Raw genomic sequence first — 12,575 nt, forward strand, 5'->3', positions numbered from 1 at the left:
GCTGGAGATCCACTTCTAACAATGTATTTACTTTGCAAGGGCAAATTCCCCCTCCCTGTCCACTGGGGAAGACCAAACAGATAGAAGATGAGCTTATTCCAAAATTAAAAACAGGATTGCCAGCAAGTATATGCATTTGCAATTGCCTATGATGTCTTCACTATCAGAACAGGCCAGGTTGGAAGGGACCTTGAGAGATCACCAGCCCCAACCTCCCCTCTCCCTTGGGGAAAGGGAGCCCAGATGGGGCCCTTCAGCACCCTCGTCAATCCCATACTGAACTCCCCCAGTGGTGGACACTCTGCCACATCCTTGGGTAGGTTGCTCCAATGATTGATTGACCTTATTGTAAAAAGTTTCTTGTATCGAGGAGACAAAACCTCTCCTGATGCAGCTTGTAACACATTTCCCCTCGTCTCTTCCATGTTTGGCCTTGTGAAGACAGCACCTACATCTTTAGCCACACTTTAGATACCAGAACACTGTGATGAGGTCCCCCCGAGCCTGCTTTTCTCCAGACCAAACTACACCAGTCTTTCCTCACCAGGCAGGTTCTCCAGACCTTTGATCATCTCCTTTGGACCCTTTCCAGTCTGTCCTTGTCTTTTTTGAATCATGGGACCAGAAATGGACACAAGGCTCCAGGTGTTCCTGACAAGCACTGATTAAAGTGGGATGATCACATCTGCCTGTTAGAAATGCCCATGCAGATGCAGTCTAGGACCTGATTTGCCTTCTCTGCAGCACCTAAGCATTTTAAATGAATCATTTCTTTGGAGTGCATAAAACAAGAGCCTGGAGTTGAGAAATACATCAGAGATACAGCTGAAGTTTCTTGCAGTAGCAAATGGCCATGTTTCCCAGTTTGAGGAGGGCAAGGTTCTGAGAAAAAATTCAGGAGTGCATGAAGTTAACAACAACTTTCAGACACCCCACCTGTGATGCTCTTGATTTCAAGATATTTAAGAAATGGAAGTGAAAAATAAAACCATAAGTACAGTACTGATGAAGCATAACTTTTAATGTGAAAGGTAGATACACTTTTAAAGGTATACAGAACAGAAAGGCTACATTCCCAAAGACACATAACACCCTGCCTATACCATTCATTCAGAATACATCACTGCAACAAACGTAAAAGCCAGATATTGCAGCAGCATTTCTAGAGTTTACATAGAACCATAGCATTGATGAGAAGCAAGTTTTTTGATCCAACAGTGGATCAAGAGGAGACTATGGGACGTACACAAGAGCAAGCAGACACAAAGCAGGAAAACAGAAACATTTTAAGCACTTGGGTGGTGGTGCAGAGCACTCAAAGCCCCTGCGGAGGGGTGGCTGCTGGCGCTGGGGCTCTCTGCATCAGGAAACACCGCCACTGAGATTCACCGTCAGTCCATGCTTGCCAGGCCGGGGTTGATCCTCACTTCAGGGATGTTCCCGCTGGGTTTAGCAGGGGTAGCAGCTCCCGTAGCCGTATCTTTGGCCATATCGCGAACTGAAGGGGTAGCCGTAGCGGCTGCTGTATAAGCCTGGGTAGCCATAGCAGTCCCCATAGCCATAGATGCCCCTATAGCCGCCATACAGACCCCCATAGCCATAGCCATCCCCATAGCCATAGAAGCCCCGGGAACCGTACAGCCCACCAAAGCCATAGCGGTCCCCAAAGCCATAGAGGCCCCGGTAGCCGTAGAGGCTCCCATAGCCCCGGTAGCCGCAAGGGCTTCCACAGTCGTAGCCCCGGTAGCCATACAGGCCCCCGTAACCGCAGGGAGAATAGCAGTCATCCTCGCACTGGCCTTGGAAGAAAGTCATCTTTCTGCGATGGAGGCAAACCTGAAATGCAGCAGCAGGAAGGAAAGCCAAAGTGAGAAACACTTCCAGGCAGTAACAGCCTCAGAGTCCAAAGCCTTCTTCACTGAAGACAGAAGCTAAATGTTGGTTCCTTATTACATCCCTTCTTCTATTTCCATTTTCTCACCTTCACCCACCTACCGTCATTAGCTTTCTCATTTTTCCGTTCTTTTTAAAACATTTAATTTTCTTTCTTGTTTACCAGCTAGGGAATAGACCTGTTACAGCTCAAAACTTCCCTGTTGCTTGTTTCAGGATTTTTCTTAGTCAATATGGTAAGGAGTAATCAATCCCCAATTTCTTTTAGGAGATCAGCTTTGCATAAAGCTCTACATTCCCAAATCCTTCAAGACTGTCTTCAAGAGAGCTTTAAGTAAACCAGAACAGCTCCAAGTCTTGTTGCAGTAATTCACAGATTTTGGATTGGGATCTTCAAATGCTAACAGCAAAACCAAGAAACTACAAATACATTGACATATCAGAATATCAGTTTGAATTCCAGTCCTGCTAAACAGACAAGAAGACCTCCCTCTGAATAAAATAGGAGAATTATGGAGGAACCCAGTGAGGGCCGCAGCAGGGAAATCCTTCTGTAAGTCTCTTAAGTTCTCCACAGAGCTGCCTGATAACCAGGAGCTGAATATTCCAAGTACCAACAGGACCAGGAGAGTTTCAGCCCCAGCTCTAAAATTCTGAGCCTGCAATCTCCTGCACAGCAGTAGGCACAGGTACGAGGCATGGAGAAATCTTACACTTCAGAGGAGCTGCAATCCCAACAAACTAGCAGACCAAAATCTCTAAGCCTTACGAAGAGATCGAATTGAGAAGAGGCTTACCGAGTTCACCAGGAGAAGGAAGGCAAGAGAGCTGATGGAGAGCCTGGAGCTCTGAGCTCTTTTTATACTGTTCCTTTGCCCTCCTGGCTTATCTAAGACACCCTGCATATTCAAAGAGTTTGTAGCCTTATTGGTTGGAAAACAAATTTGCCTGTACACGTCATATCTTCAATTAATATAATTTTCCTCATTGTTTGGGATTATTAGTGTGTTCTCAACCTCCCATATGTCACATATATTACAGGTTTCTTTCATCTTAAAATGTTCTGGGCCAACTACATTCCTGATACCATTTTATTGTCTCCGCTGTCAAAACTGAAGTTTATTTATATATTATATAAAGGCGTTTGTAAGTTCCCAAAGCCATTGGAGGGAGAGAAAATTTCAGTAAAAAAAAGTAAAATATTCCTACATTTGGAAATATTGTTCATCAGAAATTCTGTTGTGCTACGGCAGGGGCTTTCTGCTTAAAGGAAGTGCAAACATTTATTTAGGAATTTTCTATTAAGCTACTTAGCAACTGCAGCAAACAGGACCAGCACAAACTACAAATAAATCTTAATTGCATTCCTCCAAAATGTCCATGGTGAATAAAAGTCATGTTGCTGCGTGAGCAGAAAAAATGTTTTCAGCAAAAATACAACTGCGGCATCGTTTGCACTTTAATTCATTAGAGGACATGACCCTGAGGTCATCAGAATAAAGTGGAGAAAACAAGTATGAACTTTGCCTCGAAAATAATAAATGATAAGGATTTGGAGAGGTGTGCTAAATATTGTCTTCCAAGGCTGGATGTTAATATTTTCTTAGCAAAGAATCAACCTCACATGTCAAATATGGTACAATAGTGAAGAATACTGGAGATTGCTACAGAACTCCTTGTATGACCTTCACCTAATTTCTGACATTAATTTGAATATAAAATAAGGATAATAATGAGCAAGCAGGATGCTGAGGCTTCCTCAGAATTCTGAATACCAAAGCACTTCATAAACACTCATTAATGTTTTCAATTTGCAAAGTGTTGCAGTATTTAAATATTAATAGTTTGTCACCAAAAGACACCCCCAGTTTTAATAATATGGTCACTTACAATGTACATCAAGGTCTCTTGTTCCCAAGTCCTAATAAGGTGATGCACTATGTTTTATGAAAGTTGAAAGCTAAAAAAATAAAAATAATAATAAATATATATATGTATATATTTTTCAAAGCAGGAGGAAATACTTGGGAACATTCTTAAAGCAGAAGCAGAGAAATTTCTTCAAAATCAGTGTTGTGGAACTTGAGACAAAACCAAAGCCGCTGGCAAGAGAAGAACCCCACGAATATCATCAGGCACTAAGTACAGGTCACAATGCTGCTGAACAGAATCACAGAACCATTTAGGTTGGAAAAGACCTCTAGGATCAAATAGTCCAACCTATAACCTAGCACTGAAGCACTACTTCTCAACACACCAGAACAAATATATTCCTTTTCTCCCCTCTGTGTTGCACCATAGATGCAAAAGCCAAGTAAACGGTGTACCTACAAGCAGATTGCGCAACCAGTAATGGTCTAAACATCCCATCCATCCAACTACAAAGAATTCCATGCAATTTTACTAGAAATGTGCTGAGCCCATTTCTTCTTGTTTTAAGATGAAAGAAATTCTGAAGGTATGACATGTGTGTCATCCCATCAAACTTTGAAAATATGAAAATCACTGACTCCGATTACATCAGTTGAAGGAATAATGCACGCAACTAGATCCATTGTATAACTAACACCTGAGTTTAGAAAGGTATATATACGGACCCAGAACTCCGAAGTTTTATTCGCTTCTCCTGAGTTCCTCTCCTCAGTGAACTGGGTAAGTCCATACTGACTCTACTCTATACTTTTTGATATATATATATATATATATATATATATATATATATATATATATATATTTGCGTGTATATACATCTGTATGCATGTCTCGATAAAAATATTTATACATGTGTGTGTGGACATATTTAAAAGGCTGTGCTGTGTACATGTACATAACACCACATATATGCACATGTATACATGGATAGTCTGTAAGCAGTTTCTTTTTCTCATTTTGAATGCAATTCCTTCACTGGAACTTGTTTTGCTCTTCCTGTGTTTATTTAATAGCAGGCGTTAAAGCACTGCAGAACGTAAGGAGACAACTTAATTTTGAAGTGATAAGTAATTTCCAACTCTAGATTATTTTCCTTAGGAGTGGGGAATTCAAATCCTTAGATAAAAAATATGAAACATTTATTACTTGGACATCCATCAAAGAAATTCCTCCATTTCATTGTGTTCTTTGAGTTTATGCCGGGTTGAGCACCCCATGGCTCTCCAGATTGGGGGATGCATGAAGTGTGTTGTCAGTCTGATGCGAATCAGCATCACTACCCGAAGTGACATATTTTTCTTTGTTTTATTCACATTTCATTAACTTTGGAGGAAAGGTCAGCTCTCAATTGGTAAAAAGAATATTTTCTGAGTATTGTCAGCCAATATCAAAAGATGAGGACAAGGAGAAAAAAGTTTGGGAGAATTCAGAGGATTAGATAGATAAACAAGGCAGCTAAGAGGATGTAAAACCCACAGGAAGGAGCGTGGTCAGTGCCAGCACATTTCCCTTGCTCCACCTGGGCTCTGAGCCTTCCCTCCCGCTGCTGGCAGCTAACGTGCTCACCCTACTCCCTGGTCTGTGTTTCAGGTTTACCCACATCAGCCAACAATGACCTTCAACAGGGACTTCTACTATGATGGGTACTACTCGCCATTCGGCTACGAAGACCAGTACAGCTTTGGGGGCCTGAATGGCTACCGATTTGGAAGCCCATATGGCTTCTACCGGGACCAGTACCGATATGGGAGCCCATATGGCTACAGAAGCTTTGGGAACCTGTACGGCAGCAGAGGCTTGAATGTTTACGGGGGCTACTATGGGAATGGGGACTTCCTCAATTTTGGGTATGGCTACCCCTTCTTTTCTCAATTTGGCAACAGATACAGCTATTGAAGCTGCTATCTATGCGGAACCAGCAGAAAGATAAACCGAGAAATTAAATGCAGGAGACAGATTCATGACTAAGGTCACAGTGCTGAGAAATGCTGGGCCCCCACACCTCTGGCTGGGTTCAGTGAGGCGTGTGGGTGCCAGGCTTCGTTAGTACTACCCCATATGTAACCCTCTCATATCTTTAAGAATTTCTTCAGCTATTACTCTAAAGGGCAACTTGAATTACAGCAAGTATTGAGGCACCTTTACATCATGCTGATGGAAAAATTGACTTTTAAATTAATTCTCAGGTATTTTGTAGTGCCATAGTAATAGGAACAGTCCTGTGTCAATGGGAAGCAGATTTCTTCAACTGCCAGAAACTCCTCTTTGCTTCACAATAAACTTCTCCAAAAGACAGTATGTAGAGAAGCTCCTGTTATATATCCATGCTGTGCTCTATACAGCAGTGAACAGGACTTATGAACAACTGTGAGCAAGAACCTTGTCCAGACTGCCAAACTCCACCATTTCCACGAGGAGAGAGCACCATCTGGCATCAGACACACAATGCTTGCTGAAGACCCTTTTGTAAAACTGCAAACTTTTTCTTTCTGTAACTACTTGCTCTGTTTCTCCATTAAAATGACTGCATAATATTATCAGCTGTCTCCTCTTCTCCTTTTGTCTTTGTTGACATGCCACCGTAAATGCACCAGCAGCAGTGCCACTCCATCCAACCATACAGTAAGAGGGAGGTCTAAACTCCAGATGTTAGAGGACAACACATGTCCTTCAAAAATGCTCCAGCCCCAACTTGTCTCTCAAAGTAGGACGAAGTTCTACCTTATTTTAATTAACCTATGACCCTGGGTTTACACAACATTCCTCCAGAAAAGGGCATCAGCTGACTGTCTGCACTACCACGCACATACACCTGGAGCAAGCTAAGTTCTATGTTTGAAAAATAATTTCCAAAAAGAAAGATCGAGTGGAAGCTAAAATCAGGTGGTCTGCGAAGGAAAGACAGCAATGCTTCTTAAGCTTGGAAAAAGACACCTAACAGAAAAGACTGAAGGCAACTGAGCCATTACCATCAGCTGGAGAGATCATCTCCTTTGCAAACTGCACAGCCAGGTTATTCAAGCAGTTCCTGTCAGCCTGTACTGTGTCACCTTGGAACACTGAGTAGTCTTGATTTAGGTTTATAATATTAAAGATTATAATCTGGCATGAAACAAGGTGGTTTAACAAGCGTAGCCTAGACATAACTGCATGGATCTCATGCAAGCCCAGTTATACATCAAAGACATCACCAGGAGTCAAAAATCTTGTTGTAAAAGCGACTTTGAGGGGGCACCTCTGGGCTGATTTTTGAGAGATACCCTACATGGCTACCCCTTTTCTCATGACAGCCACAGGAACGTCTTCTCAGCTGACATAGCTAAGTGGAGGAAAAAGTAAGAAACTAACTGGTGGAACAGACTGGGGAAACATTTTCATAGGCTTAGAAACAATTACAGTTAGCAGACTAGTCCCTGTGTTGCAAATGTTATTCCTCCAGTCCAAAGCCCATTTCTTTATATCCTTGTTAATGCTTTCACATAAAGCGTTTGACCTTGAACTGAGCCAGAGCAGAGGACAAACCTCACAGATCCAGTTTCTTGCCTGGGAAGGAGCAGCCTCAGCCAAAAGACTGGCCTGACCTGCTGCCTTGTTCCGAGCTCACCTCTTTTTGCCCCAGTTTGAGCAAGACAGAGTCAGATCAGGACACCCTGGCAAAACAGTAAGGATAGCAGCCTCCACCCTAAGCTCCTAGCAGGACACATGGGCAGCAAATCAGTACAACCCTTTGCAACTGGCAAAACCATTAAGACGCCTTTTATAATCCTTCTGCTAGCTGCTGTCAGCAGCAGAAAAGGCTGGGTTCCCCAGGGAAAACATTAAGAAAGGTTCGAGTCTCCCACCACAATAAATACAGCTTACCTCCCTTGAATGCCCCCAGGCACACAAGGCTTTTCCCACCTGCATGCACACTGTGGAAGTGCTTAAGCACACAGATGCACAGGAAGAGGCAATGCAGGATAAAAGATGGAAAGCCAAAGAATTGAGTGAAATCCTCAGCTTATGCCATAACATCAGGTGCCTCTCTATGCTTGTTAATACAGCAGTATCTATCTATTACCTGTTTCTTCCCTTCCCCACACCCCATTCAGGTTGCTACCGGCAGTGCTACTGCTTCTGACAGAGGGTGTGATCCTCATCCAGTGCCCAGGGAATTCGAACCACCTGGGGGCTGTGATTGCTCCATGGACCCCAGCTTCCCCAGGCCCTTCACAGGGTCACCTACATCCACTTCCCTCCATCGCTCTGCTTGGAGCCTCCTGGGCACCACCTCAGCTTCAGTTTTTGCCTTGAAGTTCCCTGAGCTCCAGTACAACTCCACCTCCGTGGACTGCATCCCCAGTGCAGGGGCTCCCTGCCTTTACAATGACCAGACAGCTTTATCACCCACCCATCCAGAACATCAGTGTGACCCCAGAAGCCCCAAATCACAGGACCGGAGTGCAGACTGTCGCTTGGCCCCATCAGACAACAGCACTGATGCTCACTTCCCATGGATCAGCCCTAAGGTCCCCAACAACTCTGAGCTTACACCTGTTCAGAGTGGTGGGTAAAGAGCATTTTTTCCCTAGTTTATAGGGTGTTATGCCCTAAGGCATAAGAAAAGTTGGATGATTAGAGGAACTTTGTGCCTGCCTGAGATCACAGATGATAGATGGCTAATTTAGTTAACAGAAAACTAACTCCTATAATTTTATTTAGAGTCCTGAATGCCAGTCTGAAGCAGGATGTATTTACTGCATGCAAGTGGGAAATTACCAATTTAAATGCACCTTGTGAACAACCCACATGAGGCATGCTGCAGGACATATGCCTCTAGCACAAAGATTCACTGCCAAAGTCAGAATCACTTGTAAAGAGTAAACTTAGCCTCAAATGAGAAATTGGACCTATATATGAGCTGGTTTAGAACTTTTTCAAAATATTTCTTGGAGTATAATAAGAAATGGAAAGTGGCCCATGGGATAGAAACACTGGCTTCATCAAAAACAGCAAGAGAAACAAGAAGTACTTCAAAACTCACTATATTTTGATGAATATTCTAAGGTTCGTTATTTCATTATGAGATAAGAGACGTTAAAAATGTTTCCATTGTCTTAAAAAAAAACACCAGTATCTTGAGATACTTAATATCTTCATTCCTCTGAACGCCTCAGAGCTTTTCACAAGTATCTTTTATATCTAAATGAATAGAAGGTGCACTATAAATATTTCCACAGAAATTCGCTGGCAAAGCTTCCCACTTTTACTGACAACTTGGTGTGTTGTGGTAACTGCAAGTCTCAACTTATTAAACAGAAAGGGCAAATTTAGAGGCCTCAATAATAAACTGGAGTTCATTTCCAAATACACCATTAGCATAATAATAAAGATTCCTTCATCTGGCTTTTGAGGTTTGGGGGATTTCTTTTGTGGGGAAGGATTTATGTGGTTGGTGAGAACTTGGTTTAATCATCTCATCCAAGGCTCACCAACAGTCAATTACATGCTATTACAATGCCTGTCCACTTTGTTTTCCTTACACAGGGAGAGCTCTCCATAGAGCAGCTACTCTGAAGTAATCTAGCATTCTCACATTTTGCAGTGCTTGTTTATATCATTCCTTTAACTATTAATAGCTACATAACATTTCAAAAACATACAGCAACAGAAAAACATTGAAATGTTTATTATCTACAAATTCTTGAGGAAATTCAAAATTCCATGAATTAATTCCACCATCCATTTCTACATGCCTACAAGAAGGCCACACTGTCAGAAGGCACTGAGCAAAGCAGTAAAACCAGAAGCTGAACTTTCAGCTCCAGTTCCCTCTCCCAAATACCAATTCTCCTTGCACCTCTGCACCAAGGCATTCTGTTATGTCAAGACAGGGAGGTGAAGCTGATGACACCAAGAAGAGAAAACCCCACAAGAAACTAATACTGAGGAAGGAGCTTTGCAGAAGTGGGAACAGAAGGAAAGATGTGTGCAGCGGTTTCATTAATGGACAGCTGTAGCAGAGGAGTTGCTATAGAAGGGAGGTGCACACAACCCACTGCCAGATCTCTCCTGACCATCACTGTCCTGAAGTAGGTCGATAGGATCAGCTTGGGGCAGCAGGACAAAGGCACCTGAATTAGGAGCAGAGGAACAGACATGCACACACACGCAGAGGCCAATAACATATTGCAAGGTCATGTTTAATGAGAAAGAAGCAGATCATACAGAGGCAGAATTATATGGTACAGATTACAAATTGCCTGTAACCTGTGATTTGATGTAAGGTGATTCATGTAATAGATGATGTTGTTTCCCTATTGCAGAGACACACGTAAAGCACAGAGCATGGGCTGGCTCACTCCAAGACCCTTTTTTATACCTCACTAGCCACAGAAAGAACCTACAAAGCAGTCTAAAATGGATGGCAGCCCAATCCCTTCACCTCCTACTGCATTACAAATGTAGTCCACAGCTTTGAGAAGAGAGTACTTAGAGAAAATGGAAGGCATTAGGAAAAAAAGAAAAAAAAAATAAAACATACAAAACTACAACAACAACAGAAAGGGTAATACGAGAAGGATGTAAATGGATTCTTTTTCTTCAGAGATCTAAACATTTATGCATGCACTTAATGGCAGCTCCAAATATTCAGCCTTGGAGCTCAGACAGGTATCTACATCCTGCTCATCCGCGCCTGGACATTCCACTTTCAGCAGCTCCTCTGACTAGGTTTAGCATGGTCTGCAGCTTCCAACCGGGTACCCCCGTGACCACCGGGCACCACCATACACATGCGAGCCCCCAGGAGCAGGGGCACCACTGAAGCCACTTCCAACTTCAGGGGCTCCCGCAGATCCCACGACGCTTTGCTGCGGGAAGGTGGTGAGGATGGGTCCAGGGAAGGTCACAACCACAGGTGGAGGGTAGATGACCACCCTTGAGTCAGGACACTGCACAACACAGGGCTCGTTGCAGCTGTCAGCAATGGGCTGTGGCACAGACACCCCACACAGCGAGGGACTGCCATCGGTGCACGGGCTTAGGGAGTGCGTCATGTGGGGGATTGTTAATCTGAAGTGCAAGGGAATATGATGAGAATAAGGCAACAAATCTTACAAGTTCCACAATCAAACACTGAAATGGAAAGTTACCAACAGGCTAGAGGGAAAGGCAGAATTTCATAGCTGAGTTCTTAGAAAACACCATCTATAGATCTTATATTGAACACAATAACTGGAAATGAGATTTAATGAAAAACTAATTGGAGATCATCACCCAGACAGTATTGGAAGACCTGCATGTACCAAAGCCAAGAGCTAAGCAGTCACAAAGTGATATAGTTACATCAAGAAAACTTTGGTTTGATACAATAGAATATTTGCATAGGATTTACCCTCACTTAAAACAAGCAAAACTTTCTTTAGAAAGAGGAATTCAAATCAAGCTTACCTACTTCACGAGAGAAATAAGAAAAATGATCAGGCAAGATCTGATGTTGAGTGTTTTTATACTCTTAGACTGCCCAAAGCATCTGAGTCACCTACGTGCACAGCATCCCAATCAATTACTAAACGCATTTCTTTCAAGACTTAACTTTGTTAATGAATGTCAATTGTTTTTAATAAATCGCTCTAATTATTAGCGTCCTTCCACTACCACCACCGCCACCACCTCCCCACAACTTGTACTTCACTGCCTTCATCTGTTTCAAAACTTTACATAGAGGGGATATTCTGTATATTACAGAAAAACCAAGAGGTTTATATGGTTCGTACTCATGTCTCCTCCATGAATGGACTCATCCCTGGACAAGCAGAAAACAGCCATTTACTTGGAAGAAAATGTACAGACCCAGCCCAGGAGGAATTGCAAAAGTGAGGGATATGCTGGGTTCTTGGCCTAGGGGTAGCCCGGTTCACAATTCTGTGATGAAATTGGGCTAATATGGGGTCTAGTCAAAGCCCTGGCATTCTGTGGAAACCTTCAGAATGAATTTTAGAGTAATATATCCAAATAAGTCAGTGCTGCTCTTCCAATTAGACACCAAGCATGTGTGTCTTTAAACCAGTAAGCTTTGAAAAAAAAGGGGAGAAAAAGTAATGCTATATCTTATATGAAATTGTATCCCATATTCTGAAGCTATAAATCATGACATGATTAAGAAAATGAGACAAAAAGGCAACAGATTGGGTGTGGTTCTTGCAAGACATTGTTGGGTCATTTTTTTAAACAAGTCATTTGTTCAATAAAAGGGCACCTAAATCCATTATAATAATATATGTTGCACATCTAGAACAACGAGTAGAAGGTTTGTGTTGGAATCCCAATTGCTGATGAATTGCAACTGCCAGAAGTTATCATTGGCGTTAAACACACAGCAGTATTACGGACGGACGCCGAGGAGGAGGTTCACTAACACTCTGTAGCAGTGTCAGCAACAGATGCCAAGGATGGAAATGGCTTGTGCCATACAGATGCTCTCTACCATCCCCTGTGGGCCATGGAGGATGGCAACTTGTCCATTTGATTTTGCTATTTTTGCAGCAGTAAAGAAGATTTGTAGGGGGTGCTTTGTTATAGTAAAGCTCAACTCAAAGCCTTCCCCTTCTCAACAGCAGCATGCTCTTCTCACAAGGAAAAGGCTTCTACTGGGGGAGTTAGAGATGGGCACGGTAACACTGCAGAATAGTTTCTGTCTTTCAATGAAGAGGGAACCTCATATATCAGATTGGCAGAAAAATGATTCTGAAAGAATACTAAACCCCATA

At 42.6% G+C, this 12,575-nt stretch overlaps 3 protein-coding genes across 6 annotated transcripts; 1 reads left to right on the forward strand and 2 right to left on the reverse strand.

Moving 5' to 3' along the window:
* Positions 1–1,000: 1,000 nt before the first annotated feature.
* Positions 1,001–8,051, reverse strand: LOC137845738 (keratin-associated protein 6-5-like). Of its 4 annotated transcripts, none has more exons than XM_068663174.1 (2): positions 7,886–8,051; positions 1,001–1,836 (listed from the first exon to the last, which is right to left on the reverse strand). In XM_068663174.1, exons 1-2 carry the CDS (start codon positions 7,910–7,912, stop codon positions 1,450–1,452), a joined length of 414 nt encoding a protein of 137 aa, XP_068519275.1. In that variant the 5' UTR covers positions 7,913–8,051; the 3' UTR covers positions 1,001–1,449. The 4 variants fall into 4 exon arrangements, with proteins under 4 accessions (XP_068519275.1, XP_068519274.1, XP_068519276.1 ...); XM_068663173.1 differs by lacking the exon at positions 7,886–8,051 and adding an exon at positions 7,687–7,879; XM_068663175.1 differs by lacking the exon at positions 7,886–8,051 and adding an exon at positions 3,784–3,855.
* Positions 5,356–6,344, forward strand: LOC137845740 (keratin-associated protein 19-2-like). Its single transcript, XM_068663178.1, has one exon. The coding sequence runs from the start codon at positions 5,437–5,439 to the stop codon at positions 5,719–5,721; it is 285 nt and encodes a 94-aa protein (XP_068519279.1). The 5' UTR covers positions 5,356–5,436; the 3' UTR covers positions 5,722–6,344.
* Positions 8,052–9,991: 1,940 nt separating the features above from the next.
* Positions 9,992–10,874, reverse strand: LOC137845739 (feather keratin 4-like). The gene has a single exon (XM_068663177.1). It carries the CDS (start codon positions 10,860–10,862, stop codon positions 10,539–10,541), a length of 324 nt encoding a protein of 107 aa, XP_068519278.1. The 5' UTR covers positions 10,863–10,874; the 3' UTR covers positions 9,992–10,538.
* Between the last annotated feature and the right edge of the window lie 1,701 nt (positions 10,875–12,575).

Source organism: Anas acuta, chromosome 28, assembly GCF_963932015.1.
Source record: "Anas acuta chromosome 28, bAnaAcu1.1, whole genome shotgun sequence".
Lineage (NCBI taxonomy): Eukaryota > Metazoa > Chordata > Aves > Anseriformes > Anatidae > Anas > Anas acuta.

Bases quoted from the DNA above. Each gene is read 5' to 3' on its own strand.
- LOC137845740 (XM_068663178.1), top strand. From the start codon at position 5,437: ATGACCTTCAACAGGGACTTCTACTATGATGGGTACTACTCGCCATTC.
- LOC137845738 (XM_068663173.1), bottom strand. From the start codon at position 7,839: ATGTTATGGCATAAGCTGAGGATTTCACTCAATTCTTTGGCTTTCCAT. The intron at 1,837-7,686 runs GTAAGCTGTATT...GCTGCATTTCAG, and splicing joins CCTGGGGGCATTCAAGGGAG to GTTTGCCTCCATCGCAGAAA.
- LOC137845739 (XM_068663177.1), bottom strand. From the start codon at position 10,862: ATGACGCACTCCCTAAGCCCGTGCACCGATGGCAGTCCCTCGCTGTGT.